This window comes from Acomys minous (assembly GCF_964271855.1).
Source record: "Acomys minous genome assembly, chromosome: 1".
In the NCBI taxonomy this organism is placed as follows: Eukaryota; Metazoa; Chordata; class Mammalia; order Rodentia; family Muridae; genus Acomys; species Acomys minous.
The window spans coordinates 18694841-18720140 of NC_140483.1; the positions used below are offsets into that span (position 1 = coordinate 18694841).

At 40.9% G+C, this 25300-nt stretch overlaps 1 protein-coding gene across 2 annotated transcripts in view; it reads right to left on the minus strand.

The window, feature by feature from the left end:
* WDR64 (WD repeat domain 64) overlaps window positions 1-25300 on the minus strand; it is a 106455-nt gene that overhangs the window by 33189 nt on the left and 47966 nt on the right. For both annotated transcript variants that reach the window (XM_084785885.1, XM_084785886.1), the window contains exons 10-15: window positions 19323-19462; window positions 15845-15971; window positions 12900-13048; window positions 10100-10223; window positions 7230-7405; window positions 4027-4206 (exon numbers count right to left, since the gene is read on the minus strand). In XM_084785885.1, the coding sequence (XP_084642011.1) occupies window positions 4027-4206; window positions 7230-7405; window positions 10100-10223; window positions 12900-13048; window positions 15845-15971; window positions 19323-19462 (896 nt within the window). The remainder of the gene's footprint in view (window positions 1-4026; window positions 4207-7229; window positions 7406-10099; window positions 10224-12899; window positions 13049-15844; window positions 15972-19322; window positions 19463-25300) is intronic.

Below are 25300 nucleotides of genomic sequence, written 5' to 3' on the forward strand. Positions count from 1 at the left end.
CTTCTATTGCTAGTTTCTTCAGGGATTTTTTTTTTTTTTATCATGATGCAGTTGTTGGACTTTTCAAAGGCCGTGTCTGGGTCAGCTCATATGAATCATGTTATTTCTGTACTTAAGGTCTATTTATGTGTTGTTTTACCTGTATATTGAATCCAGTCTTGCAATCCTTGGTGCTAAGCTAGTTTGGTGACTGTATATGATCGTCTCTATCTGTTCTTCAGCATGATTTACAAGAATCATTGCAACTACATTTGCCAGGGAACTGGCCCATGGTTTTTGTGATCTTGTTTTGGAATCACCATTGGATTTATAGAATGTGCTTTGTCCTGTTCCTTCCCTTTCAATTTTGTAGAAGGATTTTTGGAGTATTTAGTAGAATCCAGCAGTAAATCCATCTAGTCCTGGGCTTTTCTTTGTGAGAAAACTTTTTATTACTGCTTTAATCTCATTGCCAATTATAGATCTGTTTAAGTCACCTTGACTTAATTTTGGGAGGTCTTATGTCTAGTATTTAGCCCCCCCCAAGCCAGCACCCCCCTTTATTGTTTTTAGACCTTCCAGGTTGTTGCTTTTTGTTTTTGAATGGCTGTTTTAAAACCATTACCTAATGAACTTCTAGTTTTCTTTGGGATCTGCTATAAACATTCGCTTTCAGTTCTAGTTTTAATAATTTAAGTCTTCTCTCTCTCTTCTTTTTGTATATTTTGGTTTGGGGTTTGTGAATTTTTATTTTTTTCAGAAAACCAACTTTTGTTTGTTTGGTTTAAAACTGTCTGAAGATGATAGTGATGGATGTACAACAATTTAAAGGCCCTTAAGCCCTCTAAGTGTACACTGAAAACCAACTGAGGTGGTAGATTCTACAGTGCATGTGCATGTGTTATCATCAATTTTAGAAAACAGAAAAAATGAAATTTCTATATAAAGCTTATAATTATTTTCAAAATATATTATTAAATGGAATAGGGGATAACTAAGTGTGACTGTTTTATTACATTCTTTAAAAATAACACCACAGACATAAACCTGGAACTTAGAAGCAAAAAGTTATCTATCTGTTCAGGTTTGTAAGAGAACAAAGTGTCAGGGAAATAAAAAAATTAATACAGACTTTGTCTTGTATCTCAGAATAGAAATGGTTGAATAGATATTATTTTGTAACTGTTGCATGTTCTGCATAATACAAGGGAAATTTTTGGTGGTTTTTTCAAGAAAGGGTTTCTCTGGGTAGCCTTGACTGTCCTGGAAAACTCTCTGTAAACCAGGCTGGCCTTGAACTCACAGAGATCTACCTGCCTATGTCTCCTGAGAGTTGGGATTAAAGGCGTGTATCACCACCACCTGAGAAGGAAAAATGCTTTTTAAAAACCAAATAACCAGCACTCAGGAGGCAGAGGCAGGTGGATCGCTGTGAGTTCAAGGCCAGCCTGGTCTACAAAGTGAGTCCAGGACAGCAAAGGCTACATAGAGAAACCCTTTCTCAACCTCCCCCCTGCAAAAAAAAACAATAAATCAGAGCCAGAGAGATGTCCCAGTAGACCAATGACCTGAGTTTAATCCCTGGACCCTCCAATGCAGAAGGAACTAACAGAGCAGTGAAAGTTATTCTCTGACCCCCACAGGTGCACTGTGTATACACACACAGATGCATGTGCACATACACACACACACACACACACACACACACACACACAAACAAGCATATGTACACACAAATAAAAGTCCAATAAACAACAAATTTAAAAATGAAACAGGTAAAACTAATTGGGTATAGACTTGGTAGCACAAGGAATTATCTTAAGTACTTCTTACAAAACATTTAATTTGATGGTACATTTCTAGTAATATACACCCTGAGGCCAAAAAAGCACTGCAAAGGCAGGAAATTCTTAACTGTTAGCCACCATTTTGCTAATGATTTTATTTTTCTGCAACTATACTATGCAAGGTATAACATAGATGTATTAAATAATAATCAGCTAAAGTATGCCAGAAAAAGAGATATCATTTAAAATAAAAGTAGCAAAAGGCATTTACTCTAAACTTTGAATTGGGAATATCAATGTTAAAGAGAGAGATATTTTCTTACAAAATTTCTTCCTAGTTATATCCATTGAAAAAGCTATTTTTTATTCCATTGAAAATGTTTAAGACTCTACACACTGTATATGTACACACACATACACACACACACACACACACACACACACACACACACACACACAGAGGGAGAGACAGAGAAAGACAGATAGAGAGACAGACAGACAGACAGACAGGCAGGCAGGCAGGCAGGCAGGCAGACAGACACACAGACAGAGAGAGAGAGAGAGAGAGAGAGAGAGTATGTACCTGTCACAGAAGTAAAAGAAAGATATGAAGAGGAAAAGACCAATAGGAAGGGGAAAGGGAGAGGACAGAGCAATGGGGCGTGGATATGTCCAAACATATGGTATACTTAAATAAAATTGTCATTATAAAACAAATCATTTAATGAAAAGAATAGATGCTGATAATCTTAAAACATTTTTTAAAGAGTGTCTCACTCTGTGTCCAGGTTTGGCCTGGAACTCATGTCCATCCTCAGGCTCCAGCCTCCTGAGTGCTGTGATTATATGTGTGAGCCAATGTCCTCCATATAAACTTTGTTTAAAATGCAATTTATGAATAATAAGACTGAGAAAAAGAAAATGGATAAAGTTGTATGCATTTCACCATATTTAGCTCCCAAATCACAGGAAATGTGGGAGATCTTACAAGGCACCAGGAGGGGACACTCAGCAAAATCCAGAGTAAGACACAGTAACGTCCAGTTTCTTAAGTGCACAGATGCTTAGGGAGGAAAAGGCATTTACTCTTTCAAAGCTACTTTGTAGATCTGTCAGATCAAGTGGATCTTATTTGGCCTCTGGTTGAAACAATGTAAGAACAAGGTGTTAGGAAGAAAGCTGGAACTGTGGATTGAAGACTGAACATGTTGTAATACTAAACATTTTTGTAAGTTATAGTAAACATGTCTAGAAAACAGTGATGTTGCCAGTTTTGAAAGAATCGTTGTTTAGCAGTATATACTGAAATAATTAAGGTTGAAAAGACACTACAGATGGCAAGTGTGGGGAAGTGGTATGAACAATGAAAAGAATCTGGATAAACAAAAGGAATTGACTGCCTAGATGTCAACCGTACTATTTAATGTCATTTTGATATGTTTTTAGTTCTTAATAACAAAATGTGAAAAGATAAAAAAAATTAAGGAATTCAACTTTCAAGGCTATATTACAGGAGGAAACACATGCATGGTTAGAGATCATAGGCCCCAGGGCTGAACCTGTTACTTTTATTGTGCTAAATAGACACAGTATCAAACTGGCTTCTCAACTCATATCTCTTTACAGAGAGATCAGTGCAACCCTCAGACCTCATCAGCAAAGTCCCTCGCATGGTGGGTGGTAGTTAACTGGGAAACTTACAACTTGTCAAACTGCAGAGAACAAGTGATTGTGGAGTGCTTAGTCACATGTGCAACATCTGCCTCACACCTCTCCAAAGCCCAGGGACCATTGTGGCAAAGGAGGCAGATAGATTATATGGGCCAAAATTCAAGGAGGACCAGACTGAAAGCATCTTCTGAGTGTGATAGGACCGCTGCAGTCATGAACTCACAACAGCGGTTGTTGCTGTAGCAACGTGGGTCCAGTCTCCATTCTGAGGGGGGAGCGGGAGGGGTTCACCAAGCCCTCATCCACAACTGAGAACTAACAGATTGTTGATGGCTTCTGTGGGAAGGGGCGGATCGCTTTTCTTAAGGATGTGGTTCCTGGTAAGTCAACCATGCTCTAGCAGACGGCCCCATACCCAGACAAATTGGAGCCTACAGGTTATTAAATAAAATAAATAAAAACATACAAAGTCAGGGGTGGTAGCGGAGGATCTGGAAAGAGTTATGGAGAGGAGTTGGGGTGAATATGATCAAAATACATGTATGGATTTAATCAGTGGGAAAAAATCTTAAAAAGAAAGAGAGCATACATTACTACTTTGTTGAGCAGAGCTCTTCTGGACGATCAACTCAACATCTGGGAAAGGAATGGCCATGGCCCGTTCTCTCGCTGACGTCTTCATATGGACAATATGGCTCCCGTACTGTAGGTAAGGCATGGCATCCGGCAGCTCCCATATCACCACAAGGAAGAGATCATCCTCCTTTCCCTTGTGCAGAGAAAAAAATATTTTAATGAATTATTTCCTTTGAGCTGTTCTTCAGCAGAGAAAAGCAAACAGACGGATACCCTATCACCCCGCATCACCAGCTCTCAAGCATTGCCTTTCTGATCAAACGTAATTTTCTTTGCTTCCCACTCTCCATAGCAACCAGAAACCTGAATCTGATACTAGTCGTGGATGTTTGAATAGCTCTACATGTGTATGTCACCTTTATATCTGCGTTGGTTATATCATAGTTTTTTTAATGACAGTTTTATGTCAAATTAACACAAACAAGAGTCCTTTTACAAGAGGGAACCTCAATCACCCACCAGATTGGCCTGTGGACAAACCCGAAGGGCCTTTTTTTGTTTTTACTGATGATTGATGTGGGGAAAGACCCAACCCACCATGCATGGTGCCACCTCTGAGCTCATTATCCTGGATGATATAAGAAATTAAGTTGAGCAATCCAGTAAGCAGCACTCTGTCATGACCTCTGCACCAGTTCCTGCTTTGACTTCCTTCAGTGATATGATAAATTCTTTCTTCCTCAAGTTATTTTATTTTAATGGTGTTTTATCAAAGTAATAGAAAGCCTTATTAAGACAATATAATATTGTTTTTCTAATTTATTCATTTTTTCTGTTTTCATGTGTATGTTGTGCTTATGTGTGCATGTATGTTTGCATGTAATACATGTGTGCACAAGCATGTGGAAGCCCAAGGTGAAAATCAGGAATTATCCTCGATTGATCTTCCACCTTATTTACAGAGACAGAAGCCCTCAGTAAAATTCACACTTGCACGAGTTGATGCACCTTATATGTTTATTTGCTTTTGTATTATGATAGTTTATTCTATTATAGTTCTGTTTTCTAAATAGTTGTTGGTGGTGATGACTTTAATTTTTGTTTGTATGGGCATGAAAGCCCAAATTTAAAGGCTGGTACCTAACAGAACAGGGAACCTTCCAGAAAAGAAAAGTGGTCATGGTAGAGTAGAGATGACTGCCATGGGAGTGGAGACAGTGGGCTGCGTTCTCAGTTCTAGTGCCCTCTGCATCCGAGAGGACCAGGCTCCCATTTTCTCTAACTGTAGATGGATATTATTTCCTCTATTATTTAAAGCCTTTGGATTCTAGATGTGGCTCTGAGGTTTCTACTTTTGCATCTTTGTGTGTGTGTGTGTGTGTGTGTGTGTGTGTGTGTGTGTGTGTGTGTGCGCGTGCATGTGTGTAGGAACTCTTTGGTCAGCATTTGTTGGGGTGACAAGAATTTCAGCAATGATCAAACAGTGAGATTTGGGGGTTTCAACAAAGCAATGCTTCAAAGCTGTTGCTTGGTCTGGGTGTGGGTCCTGTGGCCTCTCATGCTATAAGTCTCCAAGATCAAAGTCCAGTTTGCTGTGAAAAGCTCTGAGAGTGAAAGACACAGTGGTCTCAGTGAGCATGCCTCAGTTTCCCCTTTCATTGAAGTTCTGGTCTGCTTTACATACTATATTGTTAACTCTACAATGTAAACTGGGAGCTTTTAAAAGTCCCTAAATATCCTTCCTATACTCATTACTGTGTGCCTTTCAAGAAATTTTTTTAACAGTTTAGTCTTTAATGAACATCTACCATGGGCAGGGCAAGAATAGAGGTGCAAAATGAGGCATTCGGTTCTTACCAAGCTTAGTCCAAGGCTCTGCATGGGGATCAGAATTACCAAAGTTGACATAGCTACAGCAGAACTCAAAACATTTTTGCTATGTCATGGTCTCATGTATCCCAGTCTGACCTTGACCTTTTTCTGTAGCTGAGGATGACTTGAACTTCTGGCCTCCTGCTTCTGCTTCCTGAGTGCATGGATTGCATGTGTGTGCCACGACACCCTGGTGATGTGGTACTACAGATGAGGGCTGTGTGCATGCTTAAAGCAAGCACCCTACCATCCCAGCTGCACCCCAGCCTAGGATCCTGGTTCACTTTGCAGCCCTTGAAGTACAAAGAGCATCTGTGATCACTGACACGCTGATGATGGATTGCAGAACTTCCAAAAGGCAAGTGGCACTTTGCTTTATGTGTGCTGCCAATGCATTCCTCTCCAGTCATATTTTGGACTATGCAGACAACAAGGGAAGAATCTATTGACTGGGGAAGATTTACCCTCCTTTTTCATTAGCTAAAAGATATTAATCATCCCAGGCAATGTTGGTACTTCGTCACTGAAATTCTATTCAAGACTGATTTTCTGATCCTAGCCTCCGGAGAAGAACAACAAAGGCAGTGTTAGTCCTTGAGGTCTAGCTGACCGGGTGAAGGCCACACATCCAAGATAAATGATGTTGGCTTCTTTTTAAATCTGAAGAAGGCATTAGTATTCCTGGGTGGTAATAGACTCACAGGAAAAATAAATTAGCCTGTTTCAGTCCTCCCCAAACAGCCCTGAGCAGATTGCATCATTAACCTTAAAATACACAAAGTAATTTTGGTGAGAAATGGGAAAAAGTGACTTGAGCCTCTTTGAATGTTTTATGGGCCGCAAGGGACAGGATTTGCCGAGGAACCTTTCTGAGGAGCAGAGGGTGGGTGTGAGGAACATCAGAGTGGTAGATGTATGGCACTTCAGCCTTTCTGATATCCATTTTAGGGCATCCTGAATGATGCTGAAGCAAAAATGTGATGGGTGGGCTGCTGGACCTGAGCAGCTGTGCTTTTCGCCATTTGCTTGGACGTGAGCAAAGTTGGTTAGGAGCATCCTAACAAGACAGATGGTATTATGTTTGCAGCCCTAGACTCAGTCTCAGTGTCACATAAATTGAGCAAGTGGTCATGGCGGTGTCTGCACTGGAGAGGTGGAGGCAGGAGAATCAGGAGTTTGAGGTCAGTGTGGGCTACACGAAACCAGAGAGGAGAGACAGATAGAGATAGAGAGAAAGAGGCAAAGATATAAAAGACAGAGACTGACAGGGGCAGGGGGAGAATCACCATTGGACTTCCCCCAAGAAGACCGCCCACAGCGCAAGCACAGAAGCAGGATTCGAACCTGGATTATCTTGATAGTCCCATTACGCTCCAAGGCGAGGATGAGGTACTGATGCTTCACCAGGGGCTTGAGGAAAAACAGGCGCAGCAGCCCGTGTTCCTCCTCCACCCAGTCTTTCCCTTCTGGTAGCATTTTCATCTCCTGTCCACTGCCAAAGTCCCAGATCTTAACTGTTCCTAAGGGCATGGAGGAAAGTGTAAGATGGTGTGCACACAGCTTCACTCTTACCTCAGGGGACAATGATCCTGTTGAAGTGCATCCTCTGAAAGGGCCTCTGTGGGCCTTGATTTATCACAGGCTGTTCAAAGAAGCAAGCAACACAGGGTGGCGCCTTGAAAGCAATGGGTATCTACTTTGGTTTGGATAAGTGTTTCCCAAAAGCCTGAGTGTTGAAGATTTGGTTTCCATCTTGGTGCTGTTAATGGAACCTTTAGGAGGTAGGGCCTGGAGGTCCCCAAGGTCATTTATGGAATCACTTAATCATTTATGCCTGAAAAATTATGCCCACTCATTCCATTAGCTGGCTCATGAGGAAGCATTTATTTAACAAATATGGCCCAGAAAAAATATATTCTGAGTAGTGCACACAGTTGACCACACCATCTACTCTAGAGCAGGCAGCACTTTGGTAGGAGTTCAGTATAAGTTGAGTTATGAGGGTAGGGCAGTGTGCTTCTCCCCAAATCCTAACACCCCCTCTCCACATCTCAGTCCTTAGCACTAACACTGCCGGATGTGCAATATTTTGACTGTGTGTTTCTCCGCCAGGCTACCCTCAATAGCAGCACTCTCACTCCATCATTTATTTGCTCATTGCTAACACCAACCATTAATTATACCCAGGATACCCTGTGCAGTGGCAAGAACTCTGTCTTGTAAAATGAAAACCAATTACTGCACTCAATCTCTCTGTACTTTGTAGGAAAGCGATACAAAGAAATCATCCCTAATCTGAGATCTCAGGAGGCAGAAGCAGGCAGATCTCAGTTTGAGGCTAGCCTGGTCTACATCATAAACTCTAAGCCAGCCGGAGTTAGATGGTGAGACCATGTCTAAAAAGATGGTCCTCATGTACATCAGGTTTGCATTCATTCCTCACTTGGGCAACTTTGTCTTATCACCCTGACTTGCTTGTACTTCAGTACTTTGACCATCCAAATGAGGCAAACACCAGTGAGGGGCACTGCTCAGCTACTTCTAAATTGTGATGGGCCTGTGCACAGGCTTGTCCTGAGATTCAAAGCATCCTACTTTATAAGGCATATTAAAGCCAGATCCCTGTCACTCAAAATTATGGACAGTCTAGAAGGATCAACTGAGATTTTTTGTTGTTGTTCAGAGACAGGCTTTTGCTGTGTAGCCAAGGCTGTCCTGGACCAGGCTGGCCTTGAACTCACAGAGATCCATCTGCCTCCACCTCCAGAGAGCTAGGATTAAAGGATATGCCACCTCCCTCACCCCCAACTGAGAATTCTTAAGAGAATCCAAGATTATAGGACTAACAAAATAAAATAACATGTTTGTATGCAAATAACATTATTGCATACAAACTGACATATTTGAAGTCAATTAATCTTTGTCTGACATAAAGGCTATGCTGCTGGGCATCTCCAATACTAGGACTTTTGATAGGAGTGCCAAGCACCTGTACACAGTGAGGCTGCTTTTGCTCAGCCACACTCCTTAAGAAGGAACATGGTGCCTCTGCGCATTGTATGCCAATGCTTTCCCGCACCTTGACCTGGCATTCATGATTTTATTCCTGCTGTGTTATCTTCTGTTCACATTTTCAAATATCTGACTTCCACACCGGGTGCCCACTCATTCCAGCCAATGCTTCATGAGAAAGCATTTATTTATCAAATATCCCCAGGAATAAATATATTCTGCACAGTGCACACAGTTGGTCACACCATCGACTCGAGAACGAACAGATCTTTTGTGAGTGTTCAGAATAAGATGAGGTGGAGAGGTGGGGCAATCTGCAGCTCTCTAGTTACTACAAGGGTTCTCCAGAGGAAGGAATATAAGACACAGATAATCCAAGCCCCAAAGCCCCCCAGGTTTGATGTACCTTCATGGAGCCTAGGCATAGAAGTGTATCCAGTATAGAACTCTAGGCATACCATAATACCAGAGCTAGAGGAGTAATTTGTGTGGTTCCCCAAAGATACTGTGAATAAAAATATTGTAGGGATTGGAAGTGAACCTCAGAGGTAGAGTGTATATATAAAACTCTACATTTAATTCTCAGTACACACCAGCACACACATGTGCAAATACACACACACCACAGCAGCAGCACGAGACCCCAGGTCTAATGCCTTTTAGCTAACAGCATGTAAAAGGCATTGAGATAGAATGAGCCAGGGCAACACAGCCATTTCCCACCAAAAGTTTAAATGAAGTGGCATACATGAAAGTCTGTTCATTCCTAACTAAAGCGTCAAATGGCTTTCTGTAATGTATTAACTCATTGTAAGTAGCTATACATATTAAAACTCAAACTGTAGGTGATACTCTGTGGGCTAATAATGCATATTTTAAAAATGATTTTTAAGTTAACATACAAAGTAGTGGGTTTCATTATATTTTCACACACATGTGTCATGATATGAAAGGCGCTTGCACACAGTTGCACCAGCCATGCAAATAGAATATAAGTTAATGGTTTGTTTTTCACATCTGTATCAGGATATTAGTGCCCATGAGATGAGACTCTCGGTATTCACCAAGGCATACCATCTCTCCGGAGTGTCTGTATGTCAGCCTGATTCACATTTCCCCCCAAACCACTTAAACTTAGGAGTCTTTGCACAAACTCTCAAGACACCAAAGTGGAAATGTCACATTCTGAACACTATACTCACCATTATATGCTCCTGTGGTAAAAAGATACCCACTTTCATCAATATCCGCACAGGTCAGCTCAATATTGAAGCCATGAGGGTCTAGAATTTGGTATATTTGGAGACCAGTCTCAAGTTCCCACACCTATAGAAGAAAAAAAAAACAAAACCAGGCATTCTATATATCTGCTCTTCATTTCTGTGTCAAGTCTTTTTCTTTCTTTTTTATTGTTTTTCTGTCTCCTCCTTCTTTTCTTCTTTTTCTTCTTTTCTTTTTTCTTTCTTCTTCTTCCTCCTCCTCTTCCTCTTCCTCCTCCTCCTCCTCTACCATTTTCAGTTTTCAAATTAGAACTCTGCACTTCCAATACCTTTCCAAGATCTATGCTCTGAGTGTTGGTCCATTCAAAGTCAAGCTGTGAAAGTTGACTTCTGTTATACTGAGGACTTTGCTGTCCCGAGTGCGTCTCCCTGGTTAAGGCAGAGTAGTCAGGAGGCTTCAAACAAGTGAGGACATGTTTTTGAGGGGGATACTGGACCTCAGCCTCTCCCTCCCCCCTTTCTCTCTCTCACTTCCTGATGACTAGCATGAGGTGAGGACCTCATTCCATCTCACATCCTACCCCAATGTATTGCCTCATCAAATGCCCAAAATCAACTGAGCCAACCCACCATGGACTGAAATCTCCAATACCATGCACTAAAGCAAATATTTTCTCTTCTTAAGTTGATTCTCTCAGGCATTTTGTCACAGTAATGGAAAATTACTTTGTAACTTACTGTAAGAGTGAAGCAAAGGTGGCAGCCAGATAGAAATACAATAATTAGTAGTGCTCAATTAAGTCCTCAGTAACAGCAAGGGGCATGGGATAAAAGTATGGTGAGCAGCATAAGATATGGATAAATCATAAAGAAAGAGCTTTCTGTTCATTTTAAGTAGTTTTCTGACTAGATATATGAGGTGCGGGATAAGAACTAGACACATCATCTGTGAAACAGGCTGGCAGTGTCGGGAAAAGTCCAGAAACATCATGCTTCACCAATCCCTCTCACTGAACACACAGAGGACATAGACCCATACAGTTATGATCTGCATCTCTTCTACTTTGTGGCTGAACCAAGTTCATGTATAAATGTTCTAGTCAGAGAGCAATTGAGCCACCTGATGGTACTCGACCTGGTGAGGGTGGGGCAGTACATCCAGACGCCAGAGGCAGAGAGGTGTACTTTTCTCCCTGGGAATGGAAGGGAAGTTAGTTATGGCAGACAGGTGAGAAAGAGGGAGGAAGCTGAGGAGCAGGGCCAGGGCCAGACGATGGCCACTGTCTGGAAAGGAGCAGAGCCAAGATCCAGATGCTGTCAGCTCAGTCCAGAGGCCACGTTCTCTGCCTCTGGATACCGTGTATAGACATGGTCCTTAGGGGGGAACAGAAGAATGTGGGTCCCTACATAACTGAATCTTGAGGTCACCTATCTCCACATCCGAATTCCAACTCCTTTAGACACTTCTCCTCATCTTGTGTTGGCAAAGATAAGACAGACCACACATACGAGCACATGACTACAAGAATGCAAGGCAGGGCTTATTTTAGTCTATTTTATCTGGAACAGCAGGAAAAAAAAATATCCTATCATAATGAAATGGGTTCAGAGGATTCAGGCTTGAGGAAATATCCAGCAGCTGACCATAGAAGGTTAAAATATGAGAAGGAGTTTGATGGGTTCCTGGAGGGGTGTGGTTGACAGGTCCGTAGGCCTCCTCTGAGTGCATTCATGGAGATAGCAGGATGGAAACCTCATACAAACATCACTGCTGGGTGGCTTCTGTGGTTGTTGTGACAGACATAGTTATCATGGCCCAGTTGTATGCCCCTAACTCAGCAGCGGCGGGCAGGGATGGAGGTACAGAGCCAAGGCATGGGTGCTCACAGTACACAGACCCAGACTCATATCCCACCTTCCTGTGAATGATGCCATCTGAGGCAGGTCACATATCTCTGAGTTTCATCTTTCCCATCATTAGAATAGAAACCTGTGTCTGTCAGCGCGGACCTTTCATGAGATTTAAATGAGGTCGTAGATTTAGTGGTCTCGGCACATAGCCTGCACCTGTAAAAATATGGTGCAAGCCTGTTAAATGCCTTCCCTTTCTTCTTAGCACACACCCTCCGGTGAAATTTAAATGCAGGCTAATTCATTCTCCTTAATATATTTCCTTCAAATTTTCTATTTGGCTCAGGGGATGAGGATGCTTGCCACCAAGCCTGATGACCTGAGTACAATCCATGAAACTCACATGGGGGAAGGAGAGGAGACAATAAACTCCACAAGTGGTCCTCTGATCTCCACAGACACCTACCCCTTCCCACACCAAACCAATATATAACTGTAATATATATTTTTTAATTTCTGTTTTATTATCTGACTTTATTTAATCAACCACATGACTTGAACTGGCTTAAAACCCTTCCTCATCAGGTATTCATGAAATCTTAAAAGAGAGCTTCAGTGTGTTGTCCCAGTCTGTGGACCACTGCATAGAAAACGTGATGTTTTAACTTGTAAGAAGATAACATTCCAGCCGGGTGGTGGTGATGCATGTTTTAAATCCCAGCACCTGGGAGGCAGAGAGTATTGGGTGGATCTCTGAGTTTGAGGCCAGCCTGGTCTAACAGAGTAAATTCTAGGACATCCAGGGCTACACAGAGAAATCCTGTGTCAAAAAAACCAAACTAAACCAAACCAAACCAACCAAACAAACAAACAAGAAGATAACATTTCACTTTCTCCACCTTTTCCTGCCTGGGAATCATTGTGCACTCACTTTGATCACGGACTCTGAGCAGATAGTGAGCACTTGGTGGAAGTATCTGTTGTAGAGCATGACGTTGATTTCTCGCTCATGGCTGTGAGGAATCTGCTTCGTGTCCTGTATCATCCTGGTCAAGGGATACATGTCTATAACACTTGATCCTGGAAAAGACGGAAGGAAGGAAGTCACAAAGCTGTGCATGGCTGATGGTTCACCCTTGATAGCCCACAGGTTGGAGACTGAAACCTGGGTTGCCTAGTGACATCATCTTAAAAACAAAACATTTTATAAAGGCATTGCACTCTTAATTGTCAACGTCAGAAGTCTAGAGCATCACAGAGGATTTGACCCAACCATCTGGTCAGTGAGATTAGAGTATAAAAAAGCCAAGTGCCTTAGCATTTAACGAGGTGACGATACGGTTGCCTACTCTAAAACATCTCTGACAAATACAGCAAATGTGATTCAGCCAACGGAAAGTGTTCCCTGCAGACTTCATTATCTTTCAAACATGGGTCATCTTGACCTCTGCTTTCCTAATTTTATAGTCTGCTTCCTGACTGTGCCTCCCTGAACGCTGCCCATCGGCCTCTGCTGAACTGCTGCTTGCTCTGATGGTTGAAGTGGAGACAGAGTTCTTCAAGCCAGAATATAATAGCACACGCTGGGAACACGGTCTGATTAGATCTAATGATGGGGAATGATTGCAGGCCAGTGATTGCAACATCAATAGTAAAATTAATTTCCAAATCACTATAATAATAGACGTAGTTAGCATGGCCAGGGGACGGGGAAGCAGTATGCTTGCATTTTCCTATGAGTATGACTTAACTTTCAAAATCAGATACCCATGAGCTTTAGTTTAATGTAATGTCTAGAACATATATACTCTGTCTAATGTCTAGAACCTATATACATATAAACATATCAGAGTATTCTATAGCAATTTATTTTTTGTTTTTGTTTTTTTTCTTTTCAAGACAGTGTTTCTCTGTGTAGCTGTCCTGAAACTCACTCTGTAGACCAGGCTGGTTTCAAACTCAGAGGTCTGCCTGCCTCTGCCTCCTGGGTGCTTGGATTATAGTTCAAGCAAAAGCAAGACTTCTAAGAATAGGAAACTGCTTCCCACGTCTTGGATGTGGCCATCAAGTTGCCACTGTGGATGCTTCAGTGACTTTCTCAAATCATTCCCAAGAAACTCTCAAAGTCTTAGCAGAAGTTACTGTTTCCTTAAGTGTTTAGATTTTGTGATATAGCCTATTCATATGCAAAAGATGGAGCTGGTTCATCAGGGCAATGTTACTCAATTCAAATACCGCTGCCTCCAACGTGATAAATGGATGGCCATCAGGCTCTCAGAGGCACACTTGGAGCTTTGCCATAAGCCTGTCCACCTGATAGTGTCAGTTAACATAACTAGATTTGCATGTGTAGAACTGACCTTCTTCTATCTTCTTGGCTAATTGTACTACAACAACTGAAATAACGTAGGAAAAAGATTCAGGAGTCAGAAGTTCCGAGATTGAATCTCACCTCTGTTTCAACGTTCTATGGGTCAGTTGGATGGTTTGAGGTCTGGCTTTGCCATTTGTAAAACTTCAACAATTCCTGACTCAAAGTGTGACTGTGCAGATGAATGACAAGAGTAAAAAGGCAGCAAATAGTTAGCAGCAGCAGCATTGTGACAATGGCACTGACAGTGACAATGTGTTATGCCAAGCATTGAGTGCAGTGCTCTTGTCCTCATAGCTCCGAAAACTACTCTACATGATGTCACTTTCATCTAAATACAAATTAATACACTTGGTGTAACCCTGGTGCCAAGCTGATGGCTGTCCTTTTTAGTGATCAGACAATACACAGAGCTTGGTGCTTTTGCAAATAGGAGCATCACCAAAAGTATATAACAGTGAAAAGAATGCTCAGCTTTTCTATTCTCTGTCTTTTCCTCCGTCTTGGGATGCTACCTTCATTACTCTGATGCTAATTGGGATGGAGATTCTGGACACGATAATCAAGCAGGCGAGTGTTGGTGGGAAGGGGTGACATTTATGTGTAATCATGAATACATTAATCTCAGAGCAGGTCAAATAGGGGAGAGGCCTTCATAGCTGGGACTAAGTTCTGTTTTACAAGCTAGAAAATTATTTACTGAGCATGAAGTGATGGTTTACTTCTAACCCAGTAAAAATAAATAACACAAAATGAAAAATAATTATGTTCTCCAACAGAGACAGCACCAATCATTTCCCTGCCTTAATTAATCTCCCAGGAACTCAGAGCAGGTGGTCAGTGGTAATATGCTTGGGGAAGGCAATTCTGGCTTAGTGCTCCAGAGAGTAGAGCTGCTATTAATATAACCATTTTTCTTCTAAGAGTTAAGGCCATGCATGTAAATGGTGGCCAACTTAAATGCCTAACAAGGTTCTTTGTCTTTTTAGTGTAGCTGTCAGAAAAAAAAATAATCCGTAAAACAATTTGGCACCAATGCTTTGTATTCAGGACCTATCTTCCTGGATTCTGGCCCCTCTGTGGCAAAGGCAGTTGAGAAGGTCTGTACCCATCTTACAGAGTGAACAACTCCTTGTCAGACTTGTCCTGCTTCAGAAAACAAATTCATGCTGGCACATGTTACTAAAGTACCAATTTACTGCAGCCCAAAGTCAAACCAGGGACCCTAGACATACTAACAGCTTTTTCACCCACATCTGCTTCACCTGTGCCATGTATTCCTAGGTCATCATCATATAGAACTAAACTGACATTTCCATAAGACTAAGACTGTATATTTCTTTAACTCACATTGAATGATAAGAAATTGAAAGAAATATATTGTCATGAACCATTGATAGTCATTTTCTTTGTGCGGTTTTCATAGTAGGTGCTCAAGAGCCATCTTTTTTTTTTTTTAAAGTGAAAGACATGAAATTAACTTATGATGCTTTAGGTACACATACCTGTAATGAGCATGCCATGGTTGGCATCATATATCATGGAGTAAATCTGCATGTCTCCTGGCCCTCCTTGGCTATCGTGGAAGACTTGCAGTACTGATAGAGTCTGTATATCCCACACTCGGAAGACCTGGGGAGTGAGCAGAGTTCACCAGCTTATACACTGTTGCTCTCACTCAGGACAGTTAATTCTTTAAAGTGGATTATGCTCTAATAAGCCTGCAGTGAAATGAGACTTACACTGTGAGCTCAGAGATGCTCTGAGTCAACTGGGTTCTTGGTTCCCATATTGTCTATTAATGCAGAGTGACTAGCTACAAAGCACTGCGTAAAGGCATGTCTTTACGCACTGGACTTTTACCCACTATTCACAATACCCAGTAAACAGAACTAGTCTAGATGTCTATTAGGAGATGAATGGATAAAGAAAGTATGCTATTCATATAGAATAGAATCTTGTACAGCCATCAAGAAAAATAAAGTTATGGCACTCAGAGGAAGATAGATGCAACTGGAAATCACATTAAGTGAAATAAGCCAGACTGAGAAAAAAAAATACTTCACATCTTCTCTTATATGGAAACTAGACTTTAAATTGAAAGTGTGTGTTTATATGTGTGTCACTAGGTCATAAAGCTAAAAGGGGTATTGTGAAGAAGGAGGTAGAAATGCTAAGGGAAGTTAAAACTAGTGAAAGTAACAGAAGAGAAGGGTGTCTGAAGACAAGGAATCAACTGTGGGGGAAATAAATGACACAGACACATGAAGATGCCATGCTTGGGTATGTGTAATATGCTAGTGTCTTTGAGAGAAAAGAGTAGCAATACTGATGAGGTTCTATGGGTGCCTGTTGTGCTCTGTCAACAGCTCCACCCAGAGGCTGCAGTCTTCTCGGGAAGGTGCCGGTGGCAAAGCTTGGGAGAGCCTACCTAAAACCAGTCAGCCCTGGAGAAACTTAGGAAGAAAATGAAAACAAAGCATTTTAGAACGAGGTTGGGTTGGTTTAAGGGACAAGCACAGGAGATTCTCACTCTCACTAAACAAATCTTTGGGGTGACAGAGTGGCACATTTACAAGCCATGATTAAATCTTGTATATATGTACAGTGAATATAAATAAATTATATAAAAGATCATGGTCTGGCATCAGTATAAGTAAAAATGCTGACTTTTCAAACGAATTGGGAATGCGATCATTTTTTTTAAAAAGGACTTTTTTAGTCTTGAGAAAAACATTGAATTATAAAGACGATTAAACTTTCAGAATAAAAAGGGGGACTAAAGTCACTAGCCACAAAATATCATAGAAAAGCACAAGAGAAAGTCTTTGCCTGCAACCCTCTGTAAGGAGCAATTAGTAAGTAATGATAAAGGGAGTTTGAGACTTTAAGCACTATGTATTCAAAAAAATGCATGCTCTGATTCAGCAATGACGTCTGGCTTTTCTTCTGGTAAGCTTCATGACAGTTATTAGTCAAGGGCATTAATACATCCACTTTCCCCCTTGATGAGTATCTGTTACAGAATGAGCACAGTAGACAGACTATTGGAGTTTTAGGAGTTGGTCTCAGATTCATAGAAGACAGTACAGTGTCCTTGTCCCTAAAGGTGCAACACTAACAAGACACTCACTCAGAATTTGTGTGCACACAGCGACTGGGGATCTGGGACGGGGGCTTCACTCAAGTGCAGTGACCAATGGAAATGCTATTACTGTCACAACAAACAGTACAGACAGATGACAGGAGAGGATGGGTCATTATGCTGCATTTTAAGTACTCTTTCTATGGAAACCATGAGCAGTGTGACATGGTGAAACATCATTAGAGCCTGTCTTTAAAACCACAGTACCATTTAGATGGGTTGAGCATTTAGGAACAGATTCATCTGTCATAGATCAAGGGAATCTGGGATTTGACCTGCCTTTGTAAACTTTACCCACTGGCTACAAGAAGTTAATTACTGAATCAAATTGGGCTGACTCAATGGATCACATAATTTTACGTTGTGAGGAGCCTGGAAATGTGCGAGGTGATAAAACCCCTTTGAGAGACATCATCATGGACAGATGGCACATTTGAGAATTGGGGTAAGTACAAATGGAATATGTACAGCTGTACTATACATCGATGGCAGGTACTTATATGGTATTTATAAGGAGTTCAATGCAAAATTGTTTACTGAGTTGCTATACACACACACACACACACACACACACACACACACACACACACAAATCTCTTAGCAATGTTTAAGTGGGCTTGCTAATTTTATTATCTTTTTCTCATATTTCCCCCCTGTGTGATAATTTTCAAGTTAAAAAAGAAAGGTGATGCTTTCCTGGAGGCCTGCCAGACCCAGGGACAACAGGTGAGCCCCTCGGCCCCCAAGCCCCTGCCCACTAATTTCTTTGAAAGTACACCCAACAGTGGTAGACTGCACCCCATACCCTGATCTCCATTTCCCACCACACAACTCTGCCTGCACTTATGGAGGCCTGCAGTCACCAGGGACAAACAGGTAAGATCCTGCTCCAAGCACTTAACACCCATATTTCTGTAAAACACACCCATCAGCCTTAAATTGCACCCCTCTCCTGGACTCCATTTTCCAGCCTAGAATCTAGACTGCTTTCCTGGAGGCCTGCAAGCACCAGGTGCCCCAGATCACACACAGGCATTAGGGACCTTAGAAACAGAGTAGCTAGCACCCAAAACCCCAAGGACCATGCAGGTTACAAAAGACCAGAGGAGACACCCTACAGGACCTGAAAAACTCCAGGCCACTCAGGCCAGTAGACAGAGAGAAAACAGAAGCCATGGGGAAAATATCAAAACAACAACAACAAAAACAAAGAAACCCACCCATCCAAAAAAGATAAACTCAGAAATCAGCATCTAAACCTATAATAACTAGATGCTAAAGGCTGACATAAAAACACAACAGCAGCCAGGGGAATATGGCGCCACTAGAGCCCAGTTATCCTGGATACTCTAACACAGCTGAAGCACCAGAAAATGACCTTAAATTCAATCATATGAAGATGATAGAGGCCATAAAAGAGGAAATGGATAAATCCTTTTAAAAATACAAGAACATACAGTCAAACAGGTGAAGGAAATGAATAAAACTGTTCGAGACATGACCATGGAAATAGAAACAATAAAGAAAACACAGACATGGGGAATCCTGGAGATGGAAAACACAGGGAAGAAAACAGGAACTACAGACACAAGCATCACCAACAGAAGATGCTTGTGATGGAAGTGAGAATCTCAGGCATAGAAGAAACAATAGAAGAAACCAATTTAGGGACTAGCCCTAGGCCCTCTATACAGATGTAGCCAATAGGCAGCTCGGGATACATGTGGGTCCTCGAGTAAGTATCCATGTATGCACAGGTACGTTTGGGCTCAGCCTCCATGTGGTTGACCTTAAGAACACACAGCTTCGTTTGGGTTCTATTATTTTCTTCCTGTTACCTTTGCGGAGGAAAGGCTGATGACGTGTTGCTCTTTCTCATTGCTTACGATCTCTATGATGCTGAACATGTGCCCCACCAGCTTCCCAACTGGCTTGGTGCTGATGTTGGGGTGCCACAGCCGGAGGACTTTATCATCTCCTGGAAAGGATGACAGTGACAGAGGCCTTGAATTCTCAAGCGCTCTAAGATTAACCATGTTTTTATCTCGGTTACTGTGGTGAAACCCTGGGACCAAAGCAACTTAGGGAGGAAAGGGTTCATTTTAACTGAGTTTCAGGTTATAGCCCATCCCAGCAGGGGCTTAAATGTAGAGGGAATTGAAAACAGCTGGTCACAACACACCTGTAGTCAAGGGCAAAAGCAAATGAATGCACGTGTGCTTGCTGCTCATGTAGCTTCTTCTGCTTTTCTACTGTGGGGATTGATGTAGTCTACTTCATGCTGGGAGTTTCCTACATTGATTAACACAACAAAGATGATCCTCATAGGTATGCCCAGTGGTCAACTGGAGCCTGCCTAGGTATGCCTAGCAGCCAACTGGAGCCTGCCTAGGTATGCCCAGTGGCCAACTGGAGCCTGCCTAGGTATGCCCAGCGGCCAACTGGAGCCTGCCTAGCCCTCTCTGAGGTCTTCCTGCAGGTGACTCCAAGTTTCGGCAAGCTGACCACTAAACTTCACCGCCACGAAAAGCGTCTCCCAATCAGTTAGATCCTGATCATTTTTTTCTTGTTTCTTTTTCGTTTTAATTTTTTTATTTAAATAATTTATTCCGATTATATCCTGATTGTTATCCCCTCACTTGTATCTTCCCATTCCCTTACCCCCCTTTCACCCTTTGCCCCTCCTCTGGGCCTGTGACACTGATCAATTTTTCTAACAAGTCACAGCCCACATTTTCTTATAGGTGTCCTTCTGTGAGTGACTTGTGAGGCATTAGCCTTGTCTAAGATCTGACTGTAATTCTCATATTTTCACATGCAAATGTGAATTCTCATAAATATTTCATGAGTACTTTTCTTGATTCAATACTTCCTTACTCTGCCATGCATTAATCCATTATTTATACTTTATTTACTTGCAAAACATATTTCAGGCAGCTGGTCTTTTGTTTTTCACAGCCGTAAATTATGCAAACGTTATAATAATAAAAGAAATCAAGGGGAGAGGCAAACTGCTCATAATCTCTAGCATGAACAAATCATCTGCCTTTTATTTGCCCATTTTCCTTTTTCCTACAGAGCTACAAGCACAAGCAACTTATATGTAATTACCATCATAGCATAGTTTTTGTCTCTTAATTGTTAAAATCATCTGGTACATAGTAAAACAATGAAACAGTATAGAAGGGTGACAGTTTTGTTTAACAAAAAAAAAAAACTTTTCCTAACCTGTCCCCACTCAGCCTCAATTTCTAATTCTATTTCATATAGGAAGACATTGTTAACATTTTTTGTTTGTTTGTTTTGTGTGTGTGTGTGTGTGTGTGTGTGTGTGTGTGTGTGTGTGTGTAAAACCACTATGTGTCAGTGTGAACATCAGGGGTTAAGTTCAAATAAATGTCTTCATCAAGTGTGCTCCATCTTAGTTTTGAGTCAGGGTCTGTCACTGAGCCTGGAACTCATCCTTTCACAAGTGGGTGGGAGTCTGGGGAACCAGCCTGTCTCTGGGCCCCAGCACGGGGGGCTTACAGGTGGACATTGCTGTTCCCAGCTTTGAGTGGGCTTTGGGGATCTGAATTCATGTCCTCATGCTTCTGCTATTAATGTTTTAAATATAAATATGATCTCTGGATTTATGTCTACACCCATTATATTTTGTTGATGAGGCAGGGTCTAACAATATGTCTCCCTGGTAATAAACTTCCAGGCTACCATGATTTTCATTTTAAGCTCAATTTCAGTTTCTCTACATTTAAAACTTTCTCCTTCTTTTTCTCTTCCTTCCTTAATTGTTGAGACAGGCTCTTAGTGTGTAGTGCAGACTTACCTGAAACTCACCACCCTCCTGCCTCTATTCCCAAGTGTGGAATTACAGGTATGTCTCACCGTGCCTGGCTACTCACTCTTATTGTCGACTGACACTGTAATTGCATGTATGTGTGGTGTGTGTTATAACATTTCAACACTTATATATAGGTTGTAATGATTAGATCAGGATAATATCTTTTTATCCCAGAAATGTGTTAATGAATATATATATATATATATATACACACACACACACACACATACACATATATATGTATATATACTGTCTACTGTGAAATATTCAATTAATTGCTTTCATTTTAAAATCCTGGCTAATATTAAACTATTCAATTAATTGATTTCAACCATAGTTTACCCTACTATTCAGCAGAATGTTGCAAGGCATTCCCCATGCCCAACTGCGTGGCCCTAACCACCAACCATCTGTCCTCATTCCTCCCTCCCTTGCTCAGGCCCTGGGTATCCACGATCTATTCTCTTTAAGATCAACTTTGTGGTTTCCCATAAACAGAGAATGTGTAGTATTTGTCTTTCTGTGTTTGCCTTGTCTCATCAGCATGATGTACTCAAGTTTGTCCATGATGCTACAAATGACGGAAGACCACTTGTTTTCTATATAATTAAATAACTTTCCATTGATAGTTCATAATTTCTTAACCATTGTCTAGGACATACTGTTCTCTGGTTCTGGATTTTCTTTTTTTACATATACATTTATATTATTACACATATATACAATATATTACCTATAGCAAGAAGAACCATGACACAATCAGAAATTATATAATTGTTACATCCTTAGTGTTTCAGCTATTTGTATTTGACAGCCATGAAGAAGACATCTTTCCTATCTTGGTGCATCTAAATTTCTGAATGTAAATCAATCTCCATCACATATTGTCATTATCAACTTAAAACACCTATCTAGACCTAAAAACATCTTAAGTCCTAACAACTAAGCTTCACTGTAAAACTAAGCTACCTGGTCTTCAACTCCCTCAGAGACTTGAAAAGGAATAAACTTGATTACCTGAGTATGCCGGGAGTGCAGGTTAGTAGCTTTCCAAATGGAAAGATGACAGAGAGTGTTTCTACCTGAATAGTCACCCAAAACTCTCTATAACACTGGAGCATTTTCTTCAGCCTTCTGGCCCAATATATCGGACAGACATATTTGTGAGGCAGGAACTATTGAGGACTTGCTTACCCTGTCTTGGCATAATTTGGCCGTCGACTCTGCCTGCATCCATGCTTGCCCTTTTTTTAGGAGGAATTCTGTCTGTGGTAGAAATGAAGACCTTTTGCCCGGTGCCTTGTTTGCCACATTTGAAGCCATCTCCATAAGGAGGTTCTTTGATGCTCATCATCCTCTTTGAGGTAGGCAGGGTGTTACTAGGAGTTAAACTGTCTCATTGTCAATGAATCTTTAGCGTAATAAAAACATTTTTAAATGCTATATTCTGCATGTCTCTGGGGTTTTTGAAGACCTTTTCTACCTAAACTTCCTTATCTTTCTATAGAGTCATGTCTATCTGCTGCACCTAAGATGTATATTCTTGTGATAAGAGTAGACTAGCAATTGACATGACCATGATTTAATCTACTAACTGTCAATTTGTATAACTTAGTTCTTCTAAACAGCTTGCTATAGCACTTTCAAAGCATTGGAAGTAAACCTTGTATTATAATTGAGTTATATGGGTACAATACCTCATATTAGAGCAGAAATATATATAATGTGTATGAAGAATAATCTAGAATTAAACTTATTTTGCATCTCTATACAAAATTCTATAGCAGTGAATTAAAAATACCTTGTGGATGACAATTGAGGCATTAAGTTGAGGAGTAGATTCACTAATCTACTTTTTGTTCTATCTTCCCTATATATTTCTATTTTCTCCCTTCTTTCTTTTCAACCCCTTTCTTCAAACAGGGTATAAATGTCCAGTATGCTGTGAGGAATGCATCCTGTCAGGTCTGATCTAATATCAGTGTCTGGTTCTTTTGTTCTGAAAGCATACAATTTCTCACAAGCGTTATAAAGTCCTAAAATTACGAGTTGTATAAAGTGTGCATGATGCACAGAATATTTAAGCTGGATTTTTTTTTTGTACTTGATTCACCAATGCTGTAAGACACAGCCCATTTGCATGTTCACACTTGGGTTTTTTTGGGGGGTTAGTTGTTAACAGTAAGTTTCTACAAATAGAAACACTATATTAAATCATGTTTATGACTTTAAAACACACTGCCAAGTTCTTTCCAAAATGCTCCTACCACATCATAAGACCAGTAGATTTGCAGTCTGACCAGCACATGGATGCTGAGATTTAACGTATGAACAATGCTAAGCAGCTAAAAGGACACTACCCTTTGCTTTATATGAGTTCTAATGAGCAAACTCATTGTTCCCTGTGCTTCTGCAGCAAGTGCTCTTGCATGAAGCCACCCACCAACTTCTTCAACCCACTCTCCGTGATTCCAAACACACCCTAAAACACACCCTATCTACATCACTGAACTGAGCAATTTAACATTTTAAATCATTTTACTCCAGTTCTTATAAGAGTGTTGGATCCTGCCACTTCTAGAATATCATCTTGGAATTCCCTGATATTCATGACTCAGCTTCCAGGATGATATTTAATGAGTTATTGGTGAAATAAAAAAATTCAATATCTTTTTTAAAAATTTTATATTTTAAAAATCATTACAGTTTACTCTTTTTAAAAACATAAATTATAGCTATGCATTTGTACAAATAATAAAGGCTGCTTTGAGCAAATAAATTCCAAAATAATATGACACAAGCAATAAAGCATTTCTTCTTAGTCATGTAAAATCTTCTTAGTCATGTAAAGTTCATTCACTGAACATTAGTACATGACCACCCAACTGCAAGGAACCTGGGCAAGACAGTCTAACTGGGTGCCCAGGAAGAGAAGATCTGTATGTGGTGCAAAACTAAAGAGCCTCTGCATGCATGTGCATATGTGTGTGTGACATATGAAAACACTCAAGCATACCCTTGTGTGTTTTCATAGTGTGTGTGCACACCTGCCTCATGCTGCTTGAGGAAATCAGAAAAGATCCTTTGGGTACCACTCTTTCTTTCTACCTTGTTCTAGTCAGGTTCTCATAACTAAAGGACAGTTATATATAAATCCTAAAATTTAACTTGCCTATTTCACTTTATCTGCTAGCATGTATCTGGCCACCCGCAGGACCGACTTGCCTACAAATGCTAGAACTTTTGGTTAAGCAGACATATCTATGCTGAAAGGGCCAGTTAGGTGTGGGAGACAACTGGGTGACTTGGTAGCTGGATATTCATAGGTTACCCAAGTGTGGGAGATACAGATACTCAAGTGATTCTGATTGTTCTTTTGGGGGACCCGAGAAAAAAGAATTATAGCATTTTCTCTACCCTTTTCATTCTTTCCCAATCCAGTTCTTCAGCAGTATACCAGAATACTTCCATCCTTTAAAATAAGAACTGAGTACTATGTCAAAGTACCATCCTACCCCATTATGATTATTTACTGACTCTTCTTTGGGACAGCACCCTCTTCTGGCGTATGGTGGTACCCTACCAGGGAACACACAGTAAGCTCATCAAGCAGTTACTGGAGTGTTCCACTCGGTGGCTTTGAGAAGTCACAGCTGGAGTGTTAAGTGCTAAGTGTCAAAGGATGATGGTGGGGAGACCATGCATCAAACTAAAAAATGGAGCCTTTGTTGGATGTTCATCTAGTCCCCTTGTGAAGGTGAATTGTTTTGTTTAGGTGCTCAGATCTTGGCGTAGTATGAGAAGAAGACTGAAAAGCCACCACTCAGATGGCTATCTCCGATTGACCAAATGTGCCCTCTCAAAAATCCTTGTTGAAGCCATAGCCATCAATGTGAAGGTGTTTGGGAATGAAGCATTGTGGAGACAGCTTTATAGAAGGTCTTAAGAATGCGGTCCTCATAAGAAAGAAGAGGA